The sequence below is a fragment of the Drosophila bipectinata genome, chromosome XL (genome assembly GCF_030179905.1).
Source record: "Drosophila bipectinata strain 14024-0381.07 chromosome XL, DbipHiC1v2, whole genome shotgun sequence".
NCBI classification, from domain to species: domain Eukaryota; kingdom Metazoa; phylum Arthropoda; class Insecta; order Diptera; family Drosophilidae; genus Drosophila; species Drosophila bipectinata.
In genome coordinates, this window is record NC_091734.1 from 9,810,187 (window position 1) to 9,833,343 (window position 23,157).

Here is a 23,157-nt window from a genome sequence, read left to right on the forward strand (position 1 = left end):
ATCAATATTCAATTTTACAATAAAGAACAAGTATTTAAAACGATTACTTTTTAAAAATAATATCTGGCTGCCTTGGCCCTCGAATCGGACGACTTGAATTTTTGGCGCGATTTCAAAAAGTTTGAAGGTCCAACATTTCAATTTTAATTAACCCTGAAGGTCGATTTAAGTTATGCATTCATATACGTTAATTATAATGCATCTTAAAAATCTGTACAAGAATATTGCTGAAAACTTAATCATATACAAATAATTTAGGTGATATTTTCATTGAATATTTTCTATCGAATTTGTTGTGTTTATTATTTTTAATGCATTTATGATTTTATTGTTGTATTATTGTTAATATTTTTTTATTTAGTCCTTGAGTTTATGATTTATTACCATATATATAATCATACTATTTTTATTCTATATATTTGGAAATAAATACTAAGTTATGCATTAAGTGTATATTATGTTTTTTTCTTTTTTCTTGATCTTAAGCAGCCACAATTTGTAGTTTACATTTTTACCAAAATTATTCCATTTAAATAAAACATTTTCTTTTTATCCGATTTCGATAAAATTTGCGATTTCTTCTTTTGGCCTTGCCAGACATTGGAATATGCGGGAAAAAATATCGATGGTTCGAAAAACATCGACATCCCTGGCAAAATTCGTCTCAAAAACGCAGTGTGTGTGTGTGTGTGTGCTTGCATGTGTGAGAAAGTGACGAATTACTTTTCATCAAATGGGAAATAATTTAGTTTGAAAACACGTATATATCCAGAGCAGCTGAAATTTACAGTTTGTAAAAATTATTTAGAGACTACGAGCTAAATCGGCAATATAAATTATTCCTGAAACACGACAACTCACCAACGAAATGGCGGAAGGCGGCAGTAAACGCATCAACGTGGTTGTGAAAACGCCAAAGGACAAGAAAACGGTGGAGGTTGACGAAGATTCTGGAATAAAAGATGTGAGTACGGGGCGCGTGACATTTCCGCACTCATTGCCGCATTGCCGCCCCTCTTTTTCGGCCCTTCTTTGCCAATCAATGCCACTGGCACGGGCACGGGCACTGCTACTGCTGATGGTTGCTGGTTGCTGGTGGTGCTGGTGCTAGTGCTAGTGCTGGTGGTACAGTGCACTTCGGCTAAACGATACAGACGGGGTGGCAAAGTGCAAAGCTAGCTAGTCAGTCCAGTGGCTATGCCTCTCTTTCTGTGTGTGTGTGTGTGCGTGTGTTTCGGTTTCCGTAGGTGCTTGGTGGTAGCCCTTGAAAAATCAAGTGGCTTTGAAACGGATCACACAACACAGTAGCCGGTCAGCTTATATTCGTTCTCATTTCTCAAACACTCTCTATTCATCACACAGTTCAAAATTCTGGTTGCACAAAAGTTCGAGGCGGAGCCCGAACAGCTGGTGCTTATTTTTGCCGGCAAAATTATGAAGGACACGGACACATTGAAGATGCACAATATCAAGGACAACCTGACGGTGCATTTGGTGATCAAGTCGCCGACCCGCAACAACGAGGCACCGGCCCGTGCCCCCGCCGATGTGCGCCAGACGCCGTTCGGCCTGAATCAGTTCGGAGGCCTGGCTGGGATGGAGGCACTTGGCGCCGGATCGAACACTTTCATGGACCTGCAGGCCCGCATGCAGAACGAGCTGCTGAACAACGGTGACATGCTGCGCTCCCTAATGGACAATCCGCTGGTGCAGCAGATGATGAACAATCCGGATACGATGCGTCAGCTGATTACGTCGAATCCCCAGATGCAGGATCTCATGCAGCGCAATCCCGAGATCTCGCACATGCTGAACAATCCGGACCTGCTGCGCCAAACGATGGAACTGGCCCGCAACCCGTCGATGTTGCAAGAGCTTATGCGTTCGCATGACCGCGCCATGTCCAACTTGGAGTCGGTGCCGGGCGGTTACAGTGCCCTGCAGCGGATCTATCGCGACATCCAGGAGCCAATGATGAATGCGGCCACCGAGTCTTTTGGCCGCAATCCGTTCGCCGGTCTGGTCGAGGGCGGAGGATCGGGAGCGGGTGTTAACCCCCAGCAGGGTACCGAGAACCGCAATCCGCTGCCGAATCCCTGGGGCGGTGGCGGCACCAACTCCACGACAAACGGCACTGGCGGAGGAGCCGGCGCAGGCACCGGGGGTACGGGCAACCGGACAGGGGACTTGCCCCCAAACAATGTCCTCAACTCCCCAGCCATGCGCAGCCTTATGCAGCAGATGGCGGATAATCCAGCGATGATGCAGAACCTGCTCAACGCCCCGTACACCCGGTCGATGATGGAGACCATGTCGCAGGATCCGGAGATGGCTTCGCGTTTGCTGAGCACCAGCCCTCTGCTCTCAAACAATCCCGCCATGCAAGACCAGGTGCGCCAAATGATGCCCCAATTCATGGCACAGATGAATAATCCGGAAGTGATGAACATGATCACCAATCCAGATGCCATGAACGCCATCCTGCAGATACAGCAGGGCATGGAACAACTACGCAGCGCGGCACCTGGCCTTGTCGGTACCTTGGGCATTCCGCCACCACCACCGGGTGTTAACTCCGCATCGGATCCAGCCAGCGGCGATGGCACCACCACCACTGCTAATAATGTTTCGCCGCCGAGTGGTGGTAATGCCGCATCGACCGCTGGCACCGCCGGCGTCCCCAACTTGGCACCCGGCGGTGGCCCGAATGCCCAGCTCTTCAATGACTTTATGATGCGTATGCTCAACGGTATGTCCAACAATGCGGACAGCACGCAGCCGCCGGAGGTTCGTTATCAGTCGCAGTTGGAACAGCTCGCCGCAATGGGATTTGCCAATCGTGAGGCCAACTTGCAGGGTAAGTCTCTTAGCTTATTGGATGGTGGATTTTTTAAACTAAATGTTGGACCATTTGCAGCTCTTATCGCTACCTTCGGAGACATTAATGCAGCGGTAGAGCGTCTGCTGTCCCTCAACCAGTTGTCCCTGAGTTAACAACGTTAAGCCACTTTCAAAACTGTACACACAACCTGTCTTTATATCTTACAAAACTACAACTATATCTACCACTACAACCTGGAGAATGCTGCGAATACTAGAACGAGAAACGATAACGAGATCACGACGAGAAAAGGAACAAAAAACGAGATCCCCTTATGCCCAAAAAAACACACAACTAACACCCACGAAAACAAGCACACAACACTATCCACAATTGATCAGCGCGCGCTGATTGTTATTCCTATCCACGATGCGGGAACTACCTTGAATCCTAAACGCCCACATACTTATCCTTATCGCAGTCCCTACACCTAACACACAGTCTAAACACACACACACACACACACACACACACAATATACACCTTATTAACGAGAGACGATATAGAAGATCCGCCTAGAGAACGGGCGAGATGAAAGAATCTGTCGGAACGGTGGACAGATCTAGATGATATATATATATATGATTGCATACCAAAGTTTCGACAGTTGCATAGTTGAAGATACTATATATATTTTTTTTTTAATTGTTTAACTTGAAGAGAGAGAGAAAGACGCTCTGTAAGACACCTGAATTACCATTAAAACCTTAAAGCGGAAATGGGTTAAACCACAACATAATCCAATATGGAACATGGCATTGTATTTGCAAGATCATATACATCCAGCCAACCGCAAACATACACACACACATACACATGCAACACACAAACACATCTACAGGCATTCTACACTTGAAGAAAAAAGGAACATTTCACGCATTTAACATTCACTGTTTTATAATAAACTTCAACATTTCTGTGCTCTCGTTTATCATTGTAAATTGTAACCAATATTTTCATGCCGCCACCACCACCCATCCTCCCTCCGCGTGATATCTAGACTTGTGTGCTAAAACAATAAGGTGGGAGATAACGAGTGTGGGTGTTCCTGTGGATCAGTTCGGATGGGATAGGATCTCCTTCTATCATCTGCCAGCCCTCTCCTTTTTCTCGGAAATTCGCAAATCCGTTCTTGTGAATCCAGACAGCCGCAATCAGTGGGACATATACTTTATATATGTGTTTATCTATATGCGAATATATAGATATATTAAATATTCCATGGTGTTAAAAGACGTAAACTATTTAAATTCCTTAGTAAAAAAAAAAAAACAAAACAAAAAAAAGAAGAGAGAACCCCACTTTATCCTTTTATCTTAATCTAGCTATTACTTTGTATTCACACCTGATCGCCGTGTGCTTGGCGAGGGGCATGGGGTAAGGTAGGATGGGGCGACGGGCGGATGTGTCCTCCCCCAGCTTCCTTTCGTCTTGTAGAAGGTGCTGCCCCCCTGGAGAGCTGGAGAGATTGGGAACCGGGTGGGTGGGATGAGTAAGTAAGATGGTAAGCTGGGCCGGGCGATCAGAGATCGGAGCTACTTTTATTCGTTTAGTGGAGGAAGTGAAACTAAGTAACTAATTGTAAATGGTCACATGTTTTAAAACAAATGAATAAAGCTGCTTTGGTTTTAGATAATAGACCCAATCGTTTTTTTACTCGCTCGATCGGCTATGCTCTGTCCTTGTCTATTCCAATCGGCCAGCTATACTGTACAAAGGATACATATTCTTGGACCGGCCAACCGATCCGATTTATTGCAGCATTAGCTTGAGAATACAATTAAAACATATATGTATGTATATTATAATAGTAATTAAGGTCTATGATTAAGGCACTCATACAAACAAAGGCTCAGGCACACACATCAATCGTAAGGCTAGATGGGGTAATCGCGGATGCATAGCTCAAGGACAACGGATCACAGCTCCTCGAAGAAGGCTACACGCGCCTTGGTGCAGCCGGATTTGAGCTTCTTGAGGGTCGAGTACTTGTTCTCGCCAGCCTTGAGCTGCGCCTCGCTGAGTATGTCCAGGTTACTCTGGTTCTCCTCGATCTTGTGCGGAGCTATCTCCGAGCGCAGGGTCTGCAGTTGGTTCTGCACCTGCTTCTTGGACTTGCGCAGGTACTCGAGATGGCTGCGCTCCATTTCATTGGTGATCTGCTCCATCTCGTTGTCGGTTAGTATGAACTCCTTGGGTTCAAAGTCATCAGAAATGCCACTCGAGTTGTCGCCCTGCGCCAGGTAGTGGGTGGTTAGCTCCGCCCCGCCGGCCGTATCTATGTCATTGGTGGAGCTGCTGGTAGCCAACGATGGTGTACTGACTGCGGCCAAACTAGACGCTGCGTTGTTGGACTGCGAGACATGGACGTTGGCAGCAGCCAGCAAACTGTCCGTGGAGGACTTTCGTCCGCTGTTGAGGAAGTTGAGCAGGAGGGCGGTGGCTTCTCGCTCGGCCATCTTGGCGCAGATGAGTTCTTTGCGCAGCTTTTCCGTCTCCGCTTCGCGCTTATCGTTCTCCACCGTCAGCTGATGGACATAGAAGTCGGCGTCCCGGATTTTCTTCTCCAGGTCGTGCTTCTCCCGCTCGATCTTCATTTGGCGCTCGCGCAGCCTGTCCATTTCCGTCTTGAAATGATTGGCTTTGCACTCCGTGAGCTGCATCTGCTCCTCGTTAACGCGGCTCTTTTCGAAATACAGCTCCTTGGTTTCCTCCGAACGGCGCTAAAAGATCAAACAGGTTATATAGTTTCTGAAATGCCAATGGCACTTTAGAGATTACCAGCGCATCGTTGGCCATGCGCATCTCGTTCTGCAAGTGCTCCAGGCTCTTCTCCAGTTCGTAGCGCTCGTGCTCCGCCTTCTCGCGCAACTTTTTCTCCCTGATGAACTTCTTGCGCTCGATGTGGCGCCGTTGCTTCTCCTCCTTGGCCTGGGCTTTCATTTGTTGGATCTCCATGGTGTCGGACTTGCGACGTCTCATATACAGGTCGTGGTTGCCCTCACATAGATCCAAAATCTTCAGAAAAAAGGTGTATAGGTTGAGGGTAAGAAATAGATCATGCTATCGAATCCTTACCATTTTGTTTATGTGCAGATCCTGGGAGTAGAATATAAAGTTTTGGACCTTGGCGTCCACCAGGCGAATAGTGAACTTCTTATCATCGAAGCTGACATGCCGAATCTCATTCCATTGGAACGTTGTCTTTGGCGTTAGCTTGTTCTGCTCGTCGTAGATGTTCAGGCCCACGGCGGTGACTCCAAGCCACAATTTGGTTTTGTTCTTGTTCTGGAATTCCCCAATTTCAATTAAAACTCGATCCATGGTCATGGATCCAGACGTTAGACTTACTGTTATAGGAAAGTAGTTGACTCCGTACATGTCTAGATCCTGAGCTATCTTCAAGTATTCCATCTCCACCTCGTCTCGCGTCATTGGCTCATGGTCCATATACCTGGCGGGGATTACATATACTTATTGGAGTAACCTCAACCTCCCTGAAATGCCACTACACCTACCATGTTTTAATGCGCTCCTCCCACATCTCGGGCGTCATCTGGTACTGGTCTGTAACGCCCTTGGGCAGGAGCTCGCCGCCGGCCAGCATGCCGTCCTTGTAGGTCTCGTAGTCGTAGGGGCCGTACTGTACGTGCACGGCATAGGAGGCGAGCAGCACGGACGCCTCCGGACGGCAGTAGATGTCCATGGAGAGTATGCTCTGTTTGACCTGCAGGAAGAATAGGTGCTGTGTGATCTCCTGGATCAGCTCCTCGCTGACGTTTTCCGGAAAGAACTTGGCGTAGAAGCTGAACACATAAGTGTTATTGTTGGCCTGGAGGTCGACGCGTTGATCCCGCACCCGCTTGTCCATCTTGAGCCAGGAGACGTTGCTGCGCGTGTCCACATACTGCAGGCCAAAGTACCAGGACTCGCGCAGCCCGATGGTGCGGCACACAAGATCGAACAGGTCCTGTCCCGATGCCCGTGGCTCCAGCTTGAACTCCAGCTCCGAGTCAAAGGTGCTCACCCGCACCGCGAGCGATCGGTTCTTTTTGGAGCCGAACGGACTCATTGCACCGTGGTTATGTGATGTGATTGCTTTCCTCTAGCTGTGCGTGTGTCTGCGTATGCGTATAGTATATGCGTGTGTGCGTCTCGGTTCTGTACATATGCGCCCTTCCAAAGTAACTTGTGGCGTGCAGTGACTTGTTGCTGCTGCTACTGCTGCTCCTTCTGCTAGTGATCCTGATCCTGTGCTAGTGACGCGCTTTCTGTCTGCTGCTCCTGCGACCCTCAATAGTTTCAGACGTCCACTCGCACATATTGCAGCCAATTGGTTTCCTCGGTCAATTGTCTGCCGATGCTCAGCTGAACGCTGAAGGCTGTGCCAGAGAAAGAAAGAGCAAGTGACCTCGCTCATACAGGCGTACAAAATCGCGATGATAATCGCCCTTGGTCTCCCCGACTGCCGGATATTTATTTATTTAGGCCGTAACTGGTCCAGTTGGCTAACCAATCACCAAACAATGCGATGGTAAACAGTTTACACCCTTGACTGCAGAAACTGACATATTTGCACGTAATAATTGTTTGGGAATTCAATGACTTTGCGAAGTGCCCCGCATAAACGCGACCAGTGTGACCAGCTTTGAGCATCGAATAAATTCCAGCGCGAAAGACTATGGAAATAACGCTCAAAATAAAATTTAATTTTAGATTGTTGAAAAAATGATGGTTTCCCGATTCATAGGAATGATGAAAACAATAAATCACGGCCATATTTATTTTTAGATCACTGTATTCTCGTTTTTAATTTAAACAGGTATATAAATAACTATAAGAAAATGAAGGCAGAGCTGCCTCCCCAATTAGCGCCATTTTCAAAAATCTCCATCTGAAGTTGGAATTGGTTTTATTCGTTTAGGTTTTAGCTTATAAATATACGAATAATGTACATATTAGGTGACAGGACCCTGCTTAGACTACATGTGCACTTTTTTGGGGGGGTCGAGGGTCAACTGCTTCTATAAGTCTGTATAAATGTATTTTAGAATTGCTAATGCTTATCACATAAACGCTGGTGCGACATTAAAACATACAAGTTCAACAGATGTGAGAACTACAACTAAACTAAACACTAAAATTTGTATATTTTTGGGAGGAGGGTAAAAGTGCGACCTGAGCAACGATTGGCACGGGACACGCTGGCGATTCGAGAGTGGGGTTTCCGGATGCGTAGCTCCAAGATCCCGACCCTGTATATAATATCTACTGACTGCTGCGCTTAACACGCTCAACATGCAAGTCATACAGCATTTTGTTCTTTTCGTAGTAATATGGATTTTGCTCTGCCCCCAGCTCTGGATTGTATTCAAAAACACGCTCGGTGGCTCCACCAGACACGGCTGGGACTGTTCCTGTAAGCAGGTAGTTGTTGTTATCACTGTTGCCCAGGGGCGGAATGCTACAGCTGCTACTGCTGCTGCTGTTTCCATCATCATAGTTTAGATGAAGATTGTTTATGCGTTTCGAGAGAGGTGTAGACTCACATGGCAGGTCATCTTCCCGGCTGCGTTTCCTGCGAGAAGGACATCAAATCAGCAGTTAGAGAAGGTATAATTGCGTCGCGTTTACCAGTAACAAATAAATCCACTAGGAACAACCTGGCAGGGAATGCAGTTGTTTGTGGTATTTTCTTACCTCGTCTTTATATATCCAGCCATTTTGTATAGCTACAAGTTATTAGTTATATTCGCCTATTGTCTTTCGTTGAGGCCTTTGATTTTTTTTGTTTCTCTTTTTACAGCTGTGGCAGTGTGACCAGATGAACAATGATGACTAGACTCGTCGACTACGCCAAGTGGAATCGATGTATTGTTTTGACAAAATTAGCATCGATGTTTTTTTTTTCGTTGTATTTTATCAAACCAAAACGTATTTAGTCAAGTTATTGGGCCTAGCCATACACTATCATTCATAAAAAGCTAATGAATGGCCGTTAGCTCGTGAGCGTGACGGTCAAATTAGCCGATAACCGAACTATCGTACACAAGTATACGATGCTTCCATCGCCAAGAAGAGAACACGAACTAACACACAAAAGAAAATTTTAGTTTTCCGTACATTTCAAGATTTAAGACCGACCCAGCCCAGAAAAGCGGAAAAAGAGACCGGACACGCCAACGACTGCAATTGCAATCAAACGTAAGTAGATCATGAACGGTGAGGGCCGGATAGCACGGGTATACCCGGGTAACAACTCGACAAATTGCAATTCGAATCAAAAGGAGAAAATTCTGAAGTGAAAAGTTAACGATGACAGTGTGTGTGTGTGTGTTTCGAGTGACGGGTGATGGGTGTCGGTGTGTGTGTGTGATTCGGCATGAGTGTGTGTGCGAATGCGAGTGTGTGACAAATGATTGGGGGGTTCCAAATTTCATTCTTTTTCCGAATTCCAATTTGTAAATAGCGCCTTGGCTTTCTATGTATGTACATCCATTAATTGCCATACTGATCTCGTGCTACCGCAAAACAAGTTTACATCACTAGCCTCCTCTCACACAGCTGCCGTATGCAAAAATTTATGAATAACTTGTGCTTTTTTTTCTAGCCGTTGATGTTGCAGTTGCCGCAGTGGCAGTGGCAATATAAAAAAAAAAAGAAAAATGCATTCAAGTATGTGCACAACACACACACACACCATAGCTAGCAGAGTTATGCGCCCCTATATGCGATTGTACGTGTGTGTGTGTGTCACATTAGAATTTTCTGGCTTATCTGTGTGTTGTTGCTTTCCGTTCTTTCTTCTGTTTGCTGTTTTCTGTTTGAGTCATCGCTGCGCGGCGATTGTGATTGTGCGCTGGCTGGTTCATAGCTGGTAACTGGTTGATGGTAGATGGTAGATGGTAGCTGGGTAGCTGTAGGAGAGAACCTAGATAGGTCTGTTCAGATACATTTATCCACCGAGCTGCACCCCGAAGGATACCCGAACCGCGCCCACTTATTGTCCTGCAGGAACGCAATAAGAAGGTCTGATAATAGTTTTTAGTTGGTAGTGTCGAGTTGGGGTTGGTCGAGTCACACGGTTTGTCGGTTATCTGTGTTCTTAACCAATCTTCCTTCCCACTCTTTAGCAGGAGCTTTCCACAACATGCAAACCATCAAGTGTGTGGTCGTCGGTGACGGAGCCGTGGGCAAGACCTGTCTGCTCATCTCCTACACAACCAACAAATTCCCCTCGGAGTACGTGCCCACGGTGTTCGACAACTATGCGGTGACGGTTATGATTGGCGGAGAGCCCTATACACTTGGCCTATTCGATACGGCTGGTCAGGAGGATTACGATCGGCTGCGTCCTCTTTCATACCCCCAGACGGATGTCTTCCTTGTCTGCTTCTCAGTAGTCAGTCCAAGTTCCTTTGAGAACGTTAAGGAGAAGGTGAGCTGCCACTATATGCCAAACTATAAGCAGATCTAACTAACATATTGTTTCCAGTGGGTGCCGGAGATCACACACCATTGTCAGAAGACGCCGTTCCTGCTGGTGGGCACACAGATCGATTTGCGTGACGAGACCAGCACGCTGGAGAAACTGGCCAAGAATAAGCAAAAGCCTATCACCATGGAGCAGGGTGAGAAGCTGGCCAAGGAGCTAAAAGCAGTCAAGTATGTGGAGTGTTCGGCTCTGACGCAGAAGGGCCTCAAAAACGTTTTCGACGAGGCCATTCTGGCCGCTCTGGAGCCACCAGAACCTACCAAGAAGAGGAGGTGCAAATTCTTATAATTTTCCTTATCTTTTTTTTTCCACTCCCCCCTCTGTGTATCCTTTTCATTCTTGCTATCTACCGTCGCAACATCCCGACGCCTTCCCAGTCCTCTTCGTCCAAGCGACATTCAATATATATATTCATTATATATTTTTTAATTGTATTAATCAGGCTCCGATTCGTTCGGAGCTCTGACCCCAGCCCGAGCCCATATATCTTGTGTCCATCTCGTCCCTATCTGTCTGTTGGCTTCCTACGGAGCTAGAAAACTAAATGATTGGGCTCACAGTCGCATAAATCTTGGTAGTTTCTTTTTAGCTCGGAGTCATCCTCCGCCCTACCCCTAACCGAAACAATTTTTAGTCCCTAGAGCCCTATACTTCTATATGCAACTTGAAAGTCTATATGATGAAACCCCCCTCCCCCCCAAAATTATCACCTCCCAAAGTTGGTGAAGTTAAATCCAAGCCCGGTCTACAGCCGAGTCCATTTCTGCTCCTATTCTGGTTTTTTTGGCGCAATTTTCTTATTAAGTAAAGAGAAGAAACACAATAACAATATAGCAAAAAACAAAAAAAAAAACAAAATTATTTATATATTTCTTTATATATGAATAAATATATACAAAAAGTAAGAGAAAACAGCAAAAAAAAAAAAAACAATATATATATATATTAAAAAAAAAATAATGGAAGTAAGAAATATGCAATATTTTGTTTTGCATCAGTCGATCAAAAAAAAAAAAAAAATACTTGCAATCCATTATTGTCGACAGACCCCCAGAAATAACAACAGATGTGCGAAGAACATATATAATATTATTGGTAACTAAAGTCGTAATGTTTAAACAGCGCAGGAAGGATTTCGCATATTATTATGTAAAACTAAGAGTATTGAAATATGATTAAAAAAATAAAATAAAGTGAAAACGAAAACGAAAACAAACTAAGCGTTGCAACCACACAGACACAACTGAAATCTACAATCTATATAAATATATATATATATATACAAATATAATATATATATATATATATGTATATGTATTGAAATATGTATAATCCATAAATTATAACAATAAAAAAAAAACAAAACGGCAACAGCAAGAAACAAATTTGTATTGCAGTTCAGGAACAAAAGATAGCGAAAGAAATACGAACTAATGCATTTTTTAATATTTTTATATGTATACATTATCAATTTTTACATTTTTTTTCTAGACCTTAGTGATTTAACATTATTGATTTCAGATAATACCTTATAATAAAAACGAAATCCAAAACGAAATCCTCTTCTGTATTTAATTTCAACTTTTTGAATAAAATGTGTCGGTTCTTAGGCTGGGAGAGTCTTTCAAATCTCCAAGATTGGCTATAATATACCTACTACTCATAGATGTACTGTAGATGATCCAATAATACTACAATCCTACTACAGGTTAGGATAGAAAAGCCCAATTTTTGGCCAAAATCCTGATGATACCCCTTGGAAAAGTGCGAATTTCGGTTTTTCTCAGTTTTTCGAGAATATTTAAACTATTACTTAACCGATTCTTAAACGAAATACCATTTATGAATCAGGGATCATAATCCCGTCGATCTGCATCCAAGAATCCTTAAATATCTTTAGAAAAAAAATTGGCCCAATTTTTGGCCAAAATCCTGATGATACCCCTTGGAAAAGTGCGAATTTCGGTTTTTCTCAGTTTTTGGTAAATATTTCAACTATTTCGAAACCGATTCAGAAACGGAATACCATTTATGAATCAGGGATCATAATCCCGTCGATCTGCATCCAAGAATCTCTAAATATCTCTAGAAAAAAAATTGGCCCAATTTTTGGCCAAAATCCTGATGATACCCCTTGGAAAAGTGCGAATTTCGGTTTTTCTCAGTTTTTCGAGAATATTTCAACTATTTCTTAACCGATTCAGGAACGGAATACCATTTATGAATCAGGGATCATAATCACGTCGATCTGCATCCAAGAATCTCTAAATATCTCTAGAAAAAAAATTGGCCCAATTTTTGGCCAAAATCCTGATGATACCCCTTGGAAAAGTGCGAATTTCGGTTTTTCTCAGTTTTTGGTGAATATTTCAACTATTTCTTAACCGATTCTTAAACGGAATACCATTTATGAATCAGGGATCATAGTCCCGTCGATCTGCATCCAAGAATCCTTAAATATCTCTAGAAAAAAAATTGGCCCATTTTTTGGCCAAAATCCTGATGATACCCCTTGGAAAAGTGCGAATTTCGGTTTTTCTCAGTTTTTAGTGAATATTTTAACTATTTCGAAACCGATTCAGGAACGAAATACCATTTATGAATCAGGGATCATAATCCCGTCGATCTGCATCCAAGAATCCTTAAATATCTCTAGAAAAAAAATTGGCCCATTTTTTGGCCAAAATCCTGATGATACCCCTTGGAAAAGTGCGAATTTCGGTTTTTCTCAGTTTTTGGTGAATATTTCAACTATTTCTTAACCGATTCAGGAACGGAATACCATTTATGAATCAGGGATCATAGTCCCGTCGATCTGCATCCAAGAATCCTTAAATATCTCTAGAAAAAAAATTGGCCCATTTTTTGGCCAAAATCCTGATGATACCCCTTGGAAAAGTGCGAATTTCGGTTTTTCTCAGTTTTTGGTGAATATTTCAACTATTTCTTAACCGATTCAGGAACGGAATACCATTTATGAATCAGGGATCATAGTCCCGTCGATCTGCATCCAAGAATCCTTAAATATCTCTAGAAAAAAAATTGGCCCATTTTTTGGCCAAAATCCTGATGATACCCCTTGGAAAAGTGCGAATTTCGGTTTTTCTCAGTTTTTGGTGAATATTTCAACTATTTCTTAACCGATTCAGGAACGGAATACCATTTATGAATCAGGGATCATAGTCCCGTCGATCTGCATCCAAGAATCCTTAAATATCTCTAGAAAAAAAATGGGCCCAATTTTTGGCCAAAATCCTGATGATACCCCTTGGAAAAGTGCGAATTTCGGTTTTTCTCAGTTTTTAGTGAATATTTTAACTATTTCGAAACCGATTCAGGAACGGAATACCATTTATGAATCAGGGATCATTATCCCGTCGATCTGCATCCAAGAATCCTTAAATATCGCTAGAAAAAAAATTGGCCCAATTTTTGGCCAAAATCCTGATGATACCCCTTGGAAAAGTGCGAATTTCGGATTTTCTCAGTTTTTGGAGAATATTTCCACTATTTCTTAACCGATTCAGGAACGGAATACCATTTATGAATCTGGGATCATAATCCCGTCGATCTGCATCCAAGAATCCTTAAATATTTCTAGAAAAAAAATTGGCCCAATTTTTGGCCAAAATCCTGATGATACCCCTTGGAAAAGTGCGAATTTCGGTTTTTTCTCAGTTTTTGGTGAATATTTCCACTATTTCTTAACCGATTCAGGAACGGAATACCATTTATGAATCTGGGATCAAAAACCCGTCGATCTGCATCCAAGAATCCTTAAATATCTCTAGAAAAAAAATTGGCCCAATTTTTGGCCAAAATCCTGATGATACCCCTTGGAAAAGTGCGAATTTCGGATTTTCTCAGTTTTTCGAGAATATTTCAACTATTTCGCAACCGATTCAGAAACGGAATACCATTTATGAATCAGGGATCATTATCCCGTCGATCTGCATCCAAGAATCCTTAAATATCTCTAGAAAAAAAATTGGCCCATTTTTTGGCCAAAATCCTGATGATACCCCTTGGAAAAGTGCGAATTTCGGTTTTTCTCAGTTTTTGGTGAATATTTCAACTATTTCTTAACCGATTCAGGAACGGAATACCATTTATGAATCAGGGATCATAGTCCCGTCGATCTGCATCCAAGAATCCTTAAATATCTCTAGAAAAAAAATTGGCCCATTTTTTGGCCAAAATCCTGATGATACCCCTTGGAAAAGTGCGAATTTCGGTTTTTCTCAGTTTTTGGTGAATATTTCAACTATTTCTTAACCGATTCAGGAACGGAATACCATTTATGAATCAGGGATCATAGTCCCGTCGATCTGCATCCAAGAATCCTTAAATATCGCTAGAAAAAAAATTGGCCCAATTTTTGGCCAAAATCCTGATGATACCCCTTGGAAAAGTGCGAATTTCGGATTTTCTCAGTTTTTGGAGAATATTTCCACTATTTCTTAACCGATTCAGGAACGGAATACCATTTATGAATCTGGGATCATAATCCCGTCGATCTGCATCCAAGAATCCTTAAATATTTCTAGAAAAAAAATTGGCCCAATTTTTGGCCAAAATCCTGATGATACCCCTTGGAAAAGTGCGAATTTCGGTTTTTTCTCAGTTTTTGGTGAATATTTCCACTATTTCTTAACCGATTCAGGAACGGAATACCATTTATGAATCTGGGATCAAAAACCCGTCGATCTGCATCCAAGAATCCTTAAATATCTCTAGAAAAAAAATTGGCCCAATTTTTGGCCAAAATCCTGATGATACCCCTTGGAAAAGTGCGAATTTCGGATTTTCTCAGTTTTTCGAGAATATTTCAACTATTTCGCAACCGATTCAGAAACGGAATACCATTTATGAATCAGGGATCATTATCCCGTCGATCTGCATCCAAGAATCCTTAAATATCGCTAGAAAAAAAATTGGCCCAATTTTTGGCCAAAATCCTGATGATACCCCTTGGAAAAGTGCGAAATTCGGTTTTTCTCGGTTTTTGGTGAATATTTCAACTATTTCGATACCGATTCAGAAACGGAATACCATTTATGAATCAGGGATCAAAAACCCGTCGATCTGCATCCTAAAAAGACCTTCCATTAGATATTAAAATTAAAGTTAAAGATTAAATAGATTACCGCCAAATATAAAAAATGATTAACATTACAATTTCCGACAGATTTTGTTTATTTTTGTTGTTAATTTGTTGACAATTTTCCCTAAAAATGACCTAGGAGTGGTCGCCGGACCACAAATAAATGTTAAAATCGGAAATAAAAGCTAGATGGCCATTCGCGCCCAAAGTCCTGTGTCCCATGGAAGTTAACTTAAACTCAACAAAAAAAAAGAAGGATATTGAATCCTGCGAGCACGGTGGACTGTCATGCAGTGTTTCGTTTTGGGGTTTTTGTTTTTTGGGCGGTTGTTGGGTAAATGCGAGTGCCTCATGGAGGCATCAGCTCTCCCTGCTGCTGGGTTGCTGGCTCAAACATAGAGAGGAAATAGTACGATTAAAGTTAGTTTGGCGGGTGACATTGTTCCTTTGACTGTTGATCCTGATTCTGCTCCTCCTCCTCCTCCTCCTCTCCCTCATCATCTTTCATCCTTCTGCTGCACGCTTAAAGCTCGTCGTGGCCAAGGAACTTCTTGAGATAGGACTGGAGCTCCGGAAGCGAGCGGCTGCCCTCGTACTCGTTCTGCCGCTTTCCATTCTTGTAGAGGAACAGAGTGGGATAGCCCTCCACCTGCTGGTCGATGCAGATCTGCTTGTTCTCCGGCGCCGTGCAGTCGACCTTGGCGATCTTCACGTCAGACTGTGCCTGCTGCGCATCTGTGGCCAGCTGCTCCCAAGTGGGCTGGAGCTTCTGGCAGTGGCCGCACCACGGGGCATAGAACTTGATGAAGGCGATACCCTCAGCGATCGCCTTTTCGAACTCCTCCTCGCCGGTCACCTGCTGGACGATCGGCTTCTTCTCGTCTTCGTCACCGGCCTCCTTATCCTCCGTGGCCTTGCCCTGGCTCGGCACACCCACCATCTTATCCACGTAGCTCTTTAGGGTAGCTAGGTCTCGGGCTCCGGAGTACTTTTCGATCTTCTTGCCGTCCTCGATCCACAGAAGGGTGGGATAGCCTTTCACCTCAAAGTCCTGGCAAATGGACCGAAACTGAGTGCAGTCTATCTTCGAGATGGTGACGGCGGGCTCCGTTACAAGCTCCTTGGCCAGTTCCTCCCATGTGGGAGCCAGGCGCTATGAACAAGGAAGAGTTACAAAATGCGAAACGGCCTGGGAAGGATTCCATTTACCTGGCAGTGACTGCACCAGGGAGCGAAGAACTTCACAAAGTGGTTGCCCTGGGAGACGTGCTTGGCAAAGGTGTCCTCGGTAAGGTCCACCACCTTGCCCACGTTGGGGTTCTCGGTTTCCTCGTGCTTGACCACCTCAAGGTCGGCCTCATCGGGTGTGCTCAGCTCCTGGTTAATAAAGTCCGTGATGGCGGGCAGGTCGCGAGTGCCCTTGAACTTGATCGACTCCTTTTCACCCTGCTTAAACAGACGGAGTGTGGGATAGCCGGTGACTTGGTGGGCGCCGCACAGAGCCTGATGCTGGGTACAGTCCACCTTGGCGATGATCACCTTGGGATCGTCCACGTTCATGATCTCGGCCACTTGCTCCCATAGCGGTTGCAAGCGCTTGCAGTGGCTGCACCTAAAAAGGGGAAATGGAAATTAAATTAAATCCATTTTTGGAAAGATTAAAGTTTAAACTTTAAAGAGAAGGCTCGTAAAGTTTAAAGTCTGGGTCTGGGTCTGAGTGCCTGAGTAAAAACCCCAAAAATATGCGTCTTCGTTTAATTAGGAATGTGTGTAGTACTTTCTTAATAATGATAAGGTCAACCGCTTGAGTAGAAATCACGGATCCATTGTGAAATCTAGTGTTTCGTTTCATACACAATGAACCCGAAAACAATGAAACCCCCCACCCGATAAGGCTGGTCTGGTCTGTGCTTTGTCCAGAACAAAGAGTTTATCATCTACGATTGCCCGAAGCGCATTAGGAGCTACTCCCCTTGACCCCAAACGCCGCCAACTCTGTGCCTGCACCAATCTCCCGCCAAAAGCACTTCCTAGCAACATAATTGAAACTAATCAAATTAGTCCATAGAGACACGGCGATGGCGATGGCTATTGATAAGGCCGGCGGAGAGCAGCGTCTGACGACCAGTGGCCGAAAAAAACTTTCTGTAAGTATTTGGTGTGTCAATCAAGGGGCGGCTGGTGGTTCTTCGAGTCTCGAACAAAGCCCCCTTGATCGTCTTATCGACGACGTGCGCTTTTATTGGCGCGGCACCCATGACGAATCTTCAGGTCCTTGATCAGCGTGCAGCTGGTACCGTATACTAACGTAGTATATGTACAGATGTCGCCGTCATACCACGTCCGTCATCGGCAGACGTGCTACGAAAAAATACATAATTCTTTGCAAAAAAATAGACATATATAGAACTAATTCCGGTTGTCATAATCATCAGATTTTTATGCAAAATATGCAATTTTTTAATGCAAGGAAGGGTGAAAATCTCTCCACTTTCTTTGACAATTATTAGAAAAATATTCTCCCAAAATAATTATTTAAGTTTTTAGTTAAGAAAAAAATATTATTGCATTAAAATTAGCAATTTGCGAAATTGAAAACCGGAATGAGCCCTTTAATTATGTGTGCGTGGCTTGTCCATAAAAAAGAAAAAAAAAAAAAAAAAGGGGGGTATGTGGACTTGTGCCATTCGCCGGCCCAGTTGCTTCAAAATTGGACACAACCCAACACATACCCAGGGCGCGAAAAAAAGTGTGTTTACCCAGCTTTACTTACCATGGGGCAAAGAACTTGACGAAGACATTACCGGCGGCAATGGTCGAGTCGAAGGTCGCCGGGTCCAGCTCCACGGCAAACTGTTTCTCTGCCTGCTTGCCGGCAGAGTCCTCCTCCTGGGCAGCATTGGCGCCGTGCAGTAGGGGCGCGATCAACACACCGCATAGCGCAATGGATACTAGGGACCTGGTCAACATGTTGATGGTTTCGGTTTCGCTTCCGCCTTCGAATAAAATGCTAGCCTCTGTAGATCACGTCTGTCGTAGCCCAGTACCAGTAATATCTATTAAATATACTTTTTTTTTGTCGATTTGGTTTCCAAATATACCAAATGTATGTATCAATAAACGGTCACTTTGTCGAACTTCTCGCGATAATAAGTACTATCGCTCATCCTTGCCGATTAGTAGTAGAAATATAACAAGGAAAACGTAGTATTAGTAGTAGAATTGTGGTGGGACAAAGCTCGCTCAATAACATCGATAACCGATAAGTGCTATCGATTTTCCACCGCCTGCAGTTTCCCGACAGTTATTATTATTTTGGTATTTATTATTATTCTCTGGCCACACATGGAAACTCATTACGGATATTTTCCAGACTATTTTTGCGAAATGCGCCAATAAAATAACCCGTTGTTCACAGGACAGCCACTGTGGATTAATAATTGCGTTGCTGAGGCGCGGCACGACCCCAAAAACCAAAACAAAGAAGGTAGGTTTCCGGAGGGACGGCGACAGGCTGGCTGCTGCGCTGATCCGATTTCGGGAAACATACGTGCGGCGTCATTTGCTAACAGTCCACTGTTCTTTCGATTCCCACACCCACACATGCACAACAGTACCAGACACGACAGACACTCGCAGAGCGGAAGGCAAGCGATTTAATCGGGAAATGAGCAGCCAGGGCCACCACAAGATGCACGGCTGCGGCGTCGGGGGACTGACCGGACTGCAGGGCGCCGCGTCTCACAAGTCCGGTAAAGGCGGCAGTTCGGAACAGGAGTTCACCGACGAAATAGATTTGGGCGACAGGTTCTCAGCGGACATGACGCGGCTTTGTATGAACGAACGCTACTCGGACGTGGAGTTCTTGGTGGAGGGCCAGCGCCTGCCCGCCCACCGCGTTGTTCTGGCAGCCCGCAGCGAGTACTTTCGAGCCCTGCTCTATGGCGGCATGTCGGAGACGACACAGCGCCAGATTCCATTAGAGGTGCCCCTGGATCCATTCAAGGTGCTCCTTCGCTACATATACTCGGGTACCCTGCTCCTATCGACGCTCGACGAGGATGCGGTCATCGATGTGCTAGGCATGGCCAATCAGTACGGCTTCCAGGACCTGGAGATGGCCATCTCGAAATACCTGCGGCAGTACTTGGCCCTCAACAACGTGTGCATGATCTTGGACGCTGCTCGGTTGTACAACCTGGAAGAGCTCACCCAAGTGTGCCTCATGTTCATGGACCGAAACGCCGCCGAGCTGCTGCAGCACGACTCCTTCAAAATGCTCTCCAAGGTGGGTATTCCATTTCTGTCAAGGGATTTGTTGATTCATTGACTTCTTCGCCAGGAATCTTTGGAAGAAGTGTTGCGCCGCGACTGTTTTTTTGCCCCAGAGGTGCAGATCTTCTTGGCCGTTTGGAAGTGGAGCCGCTACAACCCGAACGTGGACATCAAATCTGTGGTGAGCTACGTGCGCCTGCCGCTCATGAACCTCGAGCACCTGCTGCAGGTGGTGCGACCGTCGGGAATTCTGGAGCCCGATAAGATACTGGACGCCATTGATGAGCGAAGCACCTCGAAGACGCTGCCGTACAGAGCGGCACTGTGGCCCGAAGAGAACGTGGCCACGGCAAAATTTTTGTCGCGCTGCATCCAAGGAGAATGCCGCACCGCCTTGCTGGATGGTGACGTGACCACCTACGACATGGAGCACGGTTATACGCGGCACTGCATCACGGATACCAACGATGCTGGTATTGTGGTCGAACTGGGAACCCTTTGTATGATCAATCACATCCGCATGCTCCTGTGGGACCGAGACAGTCGCGCTTACTCCTATTTTGTGGAAGTATCCGGCGACCAGCAGAACTGGGAGCGGGTGGTGGACTACAGCGAGTACCACTGTCGCTCCTGGCAATATCTTTATTTTACCGCCCGACCAGTACGCTTTATCCGTCTTGTGGGAACCCAGAACACAGTCAACAGGGTATGTTACTCCGGATTTTTAATCCTCCATCCAATGGACTTATTTTCTGATATTTTTTCAGGTGTTTCATGTTGTGGGATTGGAGGCCATGCACACAGCCAACGTGCCCAAGCTAATAGACCACTTTGTGGCGCCGAAAGCTAACGTGGCCACCATCGAGATGAGTGCGATCGTCACAGACGGTGTCAGTCGTACCAGGAACGCCCTCATTAACGGTGACTTTGTGCGCTATGACTGGGACTCGGGCTACACTTGCCATCAGTTGGGGAGCGGCGAGATAGTCGTTCGACTGGGCCAGCCCTATCACGTGGGCTCCATGCGGCTATTGCTGTGGGACTGCGACGATCGTACTTACAGCTTCTACATCGAGACCTCGACCAACCGCAAGGACTGGCAGATGGTGGTGGACCGGCGCAATGACACTGCCCGCTCCTGGCAAAACTTCCACTTTGCCCCGCGTCCTGTCGTCTTTATCCGCATCGTGGGCACCCGCAACACGGCGAACGAGGTGAGCTATGCCCATTAATTAAAGGATTGGAGTATTTCCTAATCGATATATTTCAGATATTCCACTGTGTCCACCTCGAGTGCCCCACCCAGGACAAGAGCTATCTGAAGAAAATTGCCAACCTGGAAAAAGAGAAGGAGAAGGATAAGCAATGCGAGGCAGGGCGGGAGGGCAAGTCCTCCGACAGAAATGTTAGGTCAAGCCCATCCAGCTCGTCGTCGGCAGTATTGAAGTCCACCCACTGGCCCCCACCGGTGCCAGCGCCTTCCAAAGCGGAACAGCCCAAAGGGAAGTCAGCATGCGAAGCCTCCAAAGCCGCCCCAGTCTTGCCAACAACATCCTCTGCATCCTCGCCCCGAACGGCTTCCGAATCGCAAGAGCTCCCCGCCCCCTCAACTCCAGCAGCAGCGTCAACTCCGCCGCCGCAACAGCAGCCACTGGAACCGCCGAACGAGCCCAGTGAGAGCCCCAGCTCCAGCTCCAGTCCCAGCCAAAGTCAGAGTAGGAGTCGGAGCAGAAGCCAAAGTGCAGAGCCGGATCCAGTGCCGCCGCTGGTGGAACTGGACTCGAAGGATGCGCATTGAGGGATGTGCCGATGATGCTATTTTGTACTTGATCCTTTCAAAATACTCCTCCTGTTAGTCCCCAGAGCAGAAGCCAAGCTGAGATTCCTCTTTGGTACCTCCTTATTTGTAGTTTGTGCTGTGCGACCGTGCTGTACTTGTTATCTAGTCCATCCCAGTGCCCAAGTTAATGGGCTCCTCCGATACATTCGAATCGCCACTGACTTAGTTTTTTTTTGTTCTCTTAATTCGTATGTTGGTTTCCAAAAACAATGTTGTGATGAGTGGCGATTCAAAAAGAAAAAAAAAAACCGAAAGCTAAAAAAAAAAAGAAATTCCTTTGTTGGCACGGCCCCAGTGTTGAGTTTATGTAAGAAATACCACCATCTACTTAATGCACCTATTATGACTTTCGAGCAGATAAACCAAAATTGTATACGAGGTTCGAGGATCACATCCAGTCCGCACATCGAACTCTGTCCATGTCCGTAACCCGAGAATGATCCACTCGATCCGCCACTAATATAGTCTTGGCCCCGCGGGCAGCCCCACAGAAAAGGCTCTATTTATTATACAAGTTTTGTCAGAATTTGTACTGCACTCGAATAAAAGCTAATTAAACCTTTTGCGTACATCGCAATTGTCTTGGTTTTTTATTCGGTTTTATAATTTAAGTTCTAATAATTAAAGTTTTTATTTTATAAAAAAAATAGTTAATCTCCAACAACAGATGGCGCTGACAGCCACCGCAGAGGTGAAAAAGAAAGAGATGGCAGACAGGCTATAGGCATGCCGCAACAGAACTGCATTGCCGGACACCGTGGCGCCTGCGCAGAAAACTAGTTTCTTGGCAGAGAAGTATGTAGGGGACTAGGAGGAAAATGTGGGTAGATTGTCCACAAGGCCATTTGCAAATATGTTAACCAGCGAGAACAAGAACAAGACTAAGGCCAATAACAAAAACAAATTTGTATCTTGGAAACTTTTCACACTCTGCCTTTCAGCCAATATTTTTGCTATCTAGCAACCGATTAAAAAAATAAAGAGTACCACTTTTAAGTATTTGAAGAACTATTTGAATCCCCGTCGATTTGCATCCAAGAATCTTATAAATCCTTAAGATATACTGACCCTTTTAAAAAATTACAAAAAATGGGTCCAAAATTTTATTTATTGATTATACTAGAAGATATATGAACGGGAATTTATAGCATAAATGGATCTTTAAGGTATCAGATGAATTATAGACATTGTCCTACTCAAAAAATTAAAAAAAAAATGAAACCGTTTTTAAAGATTTTTTTACATTTCGAAAATCAAATTTTTCCTGCTTTTATTATATGATACTTAAGTGTTTTGTAACTGATTAAAGAACGGAGTACCATTTTGAAATCATTTTGAAATGAACCCGCCTCTATTATCACAAAAAGATTAAAAAAAAGTTAAATTAAAAATGTTTTCCAAAAATGGCTAAGTAATGTTTTAATTACTTGAAGTATTCGAAGTTTTAAGATTAGGAAGGTATACTATTTTTAATCAGACAAATATTAACTATTTTATACAGATTTTTCCATCAGAAAATATAAGAAAGTGGGTCATTTTTATTTAGTTTCTTTTTTATTTGG

At 44.5% G+C, this 23,157-nt stretch overlaps 6 protein-coding genes across 7 annotated transcripts; 3 read left to right on the forward strand and 3 right to left on the reverse strand.

The window, feature by feature from the left end:
• Positions 1–670: 670 nt before the first annotated feature.
• Positions 671–4,521, forward strand: Ubqn (ubiquilin). Its single transcript, XM_017232646.3, has 3 exons — positions 671–964; positions 1,363–2,857; positions 2,918–4,521. Exons 1-3 carry the CDS (start codon positions 869–871, stop codon positions 2,992–2,994), a joined length of 1,668 nt encoding a protein of 555 aa, XP_017088135.2. The 5' UTR covers positions 671–868; the 3' UTR covers positions 2,995–4,521.
• Positions 4,522–4,684: 163 nt separating this feature from the next.
• Mer (ezrin/radixin/moesin family protein merlin) lies at positions 4,685–7,524 on the reverse strand. The gene is made up of 5 exons (XM_017232645.3): positions 6,400–7,524; positions 6,233–6,335; positions 5,960–6,169; positions 5,663–5,899; positions 4,685–5,604 (listed from the first exon to the last, which is right to left on the reverse strand). The coding sequence occupies exons 1-5, from the start codon at positions 6,951–6,953 to the stop codon at positions 4,801–4,803; spliced, it is 1,908 nt and encodes a 635-aa protein (XP_017088134.1). The 5' UTR covers positions 6,954–7,524; the 3' UTR covers positions 4,685–4,800.
• Positions 7,525–7,776: 252 nt separating this feature from the next.
• LOC108119454 (uncharacterized) lies at positions 7,777–8,832 on the reverse strand. Its single transcript, XM_017232650.3, has 2 exons — positions 8,582–8,832; positions 7,777–8,459 (listed from the first exon to the last, which is right to left on the reverse strand). Exons 1-2 carry the CDS (start codon positions 8,602–8,604, stop codon positions 8,150–8,152), a joined length of 333 nt encoding a protein of 110 aa, XP_017088139.1. The 5' UTR covers positions 8,605–8,832; the 3' UTR covers positions 7,777–8,149.
• Positions 8,833–8,930: 98 nt separating this feature from the next.
• Positions 8,931–11,934, forward strand: Cdc42 (Cell division cycle 42). Of its 2 annotated transcripts, none has more exons than XM_017232647.3 (3): positions 8,931–9,085; positions 10,015–10,319; positions 10,377–11,934. In XM_017232647.3, exons 2-3 carry the CDS (start codon positions 10,032–10,034, stop codon positions 10,662–10,664), a joined length of 576 nt encoding a protein of 191 aa, XP_017088136.1. In that variant the 5' UTR covers positions 8,931–9,085; positions 10,015–10,031; the 3' UTR covers positions 10,665–11,934. The 2 variants fall into 2 exon arrangements, with proteins under 2 accessions (XP_017088136.1, XP_017088137.1); XM_017232648.3 differs by having other exon boundaries at positions 8,955–9,085; positions 10,018–10,319.
• A 3,614-nt stretch (positions 11,935–15,548) lies between these two features.
• prtp (thioredoxin domain-containing protein pretaporter) lies at positions 15,549–18,539 on the reverse strand. Its single transcript, XM_017232652.3, has 3 exons — positions 18,254–18,539; positions 16,690–17,092; positions 15,549–16,633 (listed from the first exon to the last, which is right to left on the reverse strand). Exons 1-3 carry the CDS (start codon positions 18,448–18,450, stop codon positions 16,004–16,006), a joined length of 1,230 nt encoding a protein of 409 aa, XP_017088141.2. The 5' UTR covers positions 18,451–18,539; the 3' UTR covers positions 15,549–16,003.
• A 265-nt stretch (positions 18,540–18,804) lies between these two features.
• Positions 18,805–22,172, forward strand: BTBD9 (BTB (POZ) domain containing 9). Its single transcript, XM_017232651.3, has 5 exons — positions 18,805–18,967; positions 19,095–19,768; positions 19,823–20,461; positions 20,523–20,969; positions 21,026–22,172. Exons 2-5 carry the CDS (start codon positions 19,148–19,150, stop codon positions 21,551–21,553), a joined length of 2,235 nt encoding a protein of 744 aa, XP_017088140.2. The 5' UTR covers positions 18,805–18,967; positions 19,095–19,147; the 3' UTR covers positions 21,554–22,172.
• Positions 22,173–23,157: the final 985 nt, after the last annotated feature.

What these genes read in the sequence shown, in the direction of transcription:
- Ubqn (XM_017232646.3), top strand. Translation starts at nt 869, where the DNA reads ATGGCGGAAGGCGGCAGTAAACGCATCAACGTGGTTGTGAAAACGCCA. An exon ending in AAGATTCTGGAATAAAAGAT is followed by an intron (nt 965 to 1,362) that starts GTGAGTACGGGG and finishes TTCATCACACAG; the next exon opens with TTCAAAATTCTGGTTGCACA. An exon ending in TCGTGAGGCCAACTTGCAGG is followed by an intron (nt 2,858 to 2,917) that starts GTAAGTCTCTTA and finishes GACCATTTGCAG; the next exon opens with CTCTTATCGCTACCTTCGGA.
- Mer (XM_017232645.3), bottom strand. Translation starts at nt 6,953, where the DNA reads ATGAGTCCGTTCGGCTCCAAAAAGAACCGATCGCTCGCGGTGCGGGTG. An exon ending in TCAACTACTTTCCTATAACA is followed by an intron (nt 6,170 to 6,232) that starts GTAAGTCTAACG and finishes GGGGAATTCCAG; the next exon opens with AACAAGAACAAAACCAAATT. An exon ending in ATCTGCACATAAACAAAATG is followed by an intron (nt 5,900 to 5,959) that starts GTAAGGATTCGA and finishes TTTTTTCTGAAG; the next exon opens with ATTTTGGATCTATGTGAGGG.
- LOC108119454 (XM_017232650.3), bottom strand. Translation starts at nt 8,604, where the DNA reads ATGGCTGGATATATAAAGACGAG. An exon ending in GCTGGATATATAAAGACGAG is followed by an intron (nt 8,460 to 8,581) that starts GTAAGAAAATAC and finishes TCCTTCTCGCAG; the next exon opens with GAAACGCAGCCGGGAAGATG.
- Cdc42 (XM_017232647.3), top strand. Translation starts at nt 10,032, where the DNA reads ATGCAAACCATCAAGTGTGTGGTCGTCGGTGACGGAGCCGTGGGCAAG. An exon ending in TTGAGAACGTTAAGGAGAAG is followed by an intron (nt 10,320 to 10,376) that starts GTGAGCTGCCAC and finishes TATTGTTTCCAG; the next exon opens with TGGGTGCCGGAGATCACACA.
- prtp (XM_017232652.3), bottom strand. Translation starts at nt 18,450, where the DNA reads ATGTTGACCAGGTCCCTAGTATCCATTGCGCTATGCGGTGTGTTGATC. An exon ending in GTCAAGTTCTTTGCCCCATG is followed by an intron (nt 17,093 to 18,253) that starts GTAAGTAAAGCT and finishes TCCCCTTTTTAG; the next exon opens with GTGCAGCCACTGCAAGCGCT. An exon ending in CCTGGTGCAGTCACTGCCAG is followed by an intron (nt 16,634 to 16,689) that starts GTAAATGGAATC and finishes CCTTGTTCATAG; the next exon opens with CGCCTGGCTCCCACATGGGA.
- BTBD9 (XM_017232651.3), top strand. Translation starts at nt 19,148, where the DNA reads ATGAGCAGCCAGGGCCACCACAAGATGCACGGCTGCGGCGTCGGGGGA. An exon ending in CCCAGAACACAGTCAACAGG is followed by an intron (nt 20,462 to 20,522) that starts GTATGTTACTCC and finishes ATATTTTTTCAG; the next exon opens with GTGTTTCATGTTGTGGGATT. An exon ending in CCCGCAACACGGCGAACGAG is followed by an intron (nt 20,970 to 21,025) that starts GTGAGCTATGCC and finishes GATATATTTCAG; the next exon opens with ATATTCCACTGTGTCCACCT.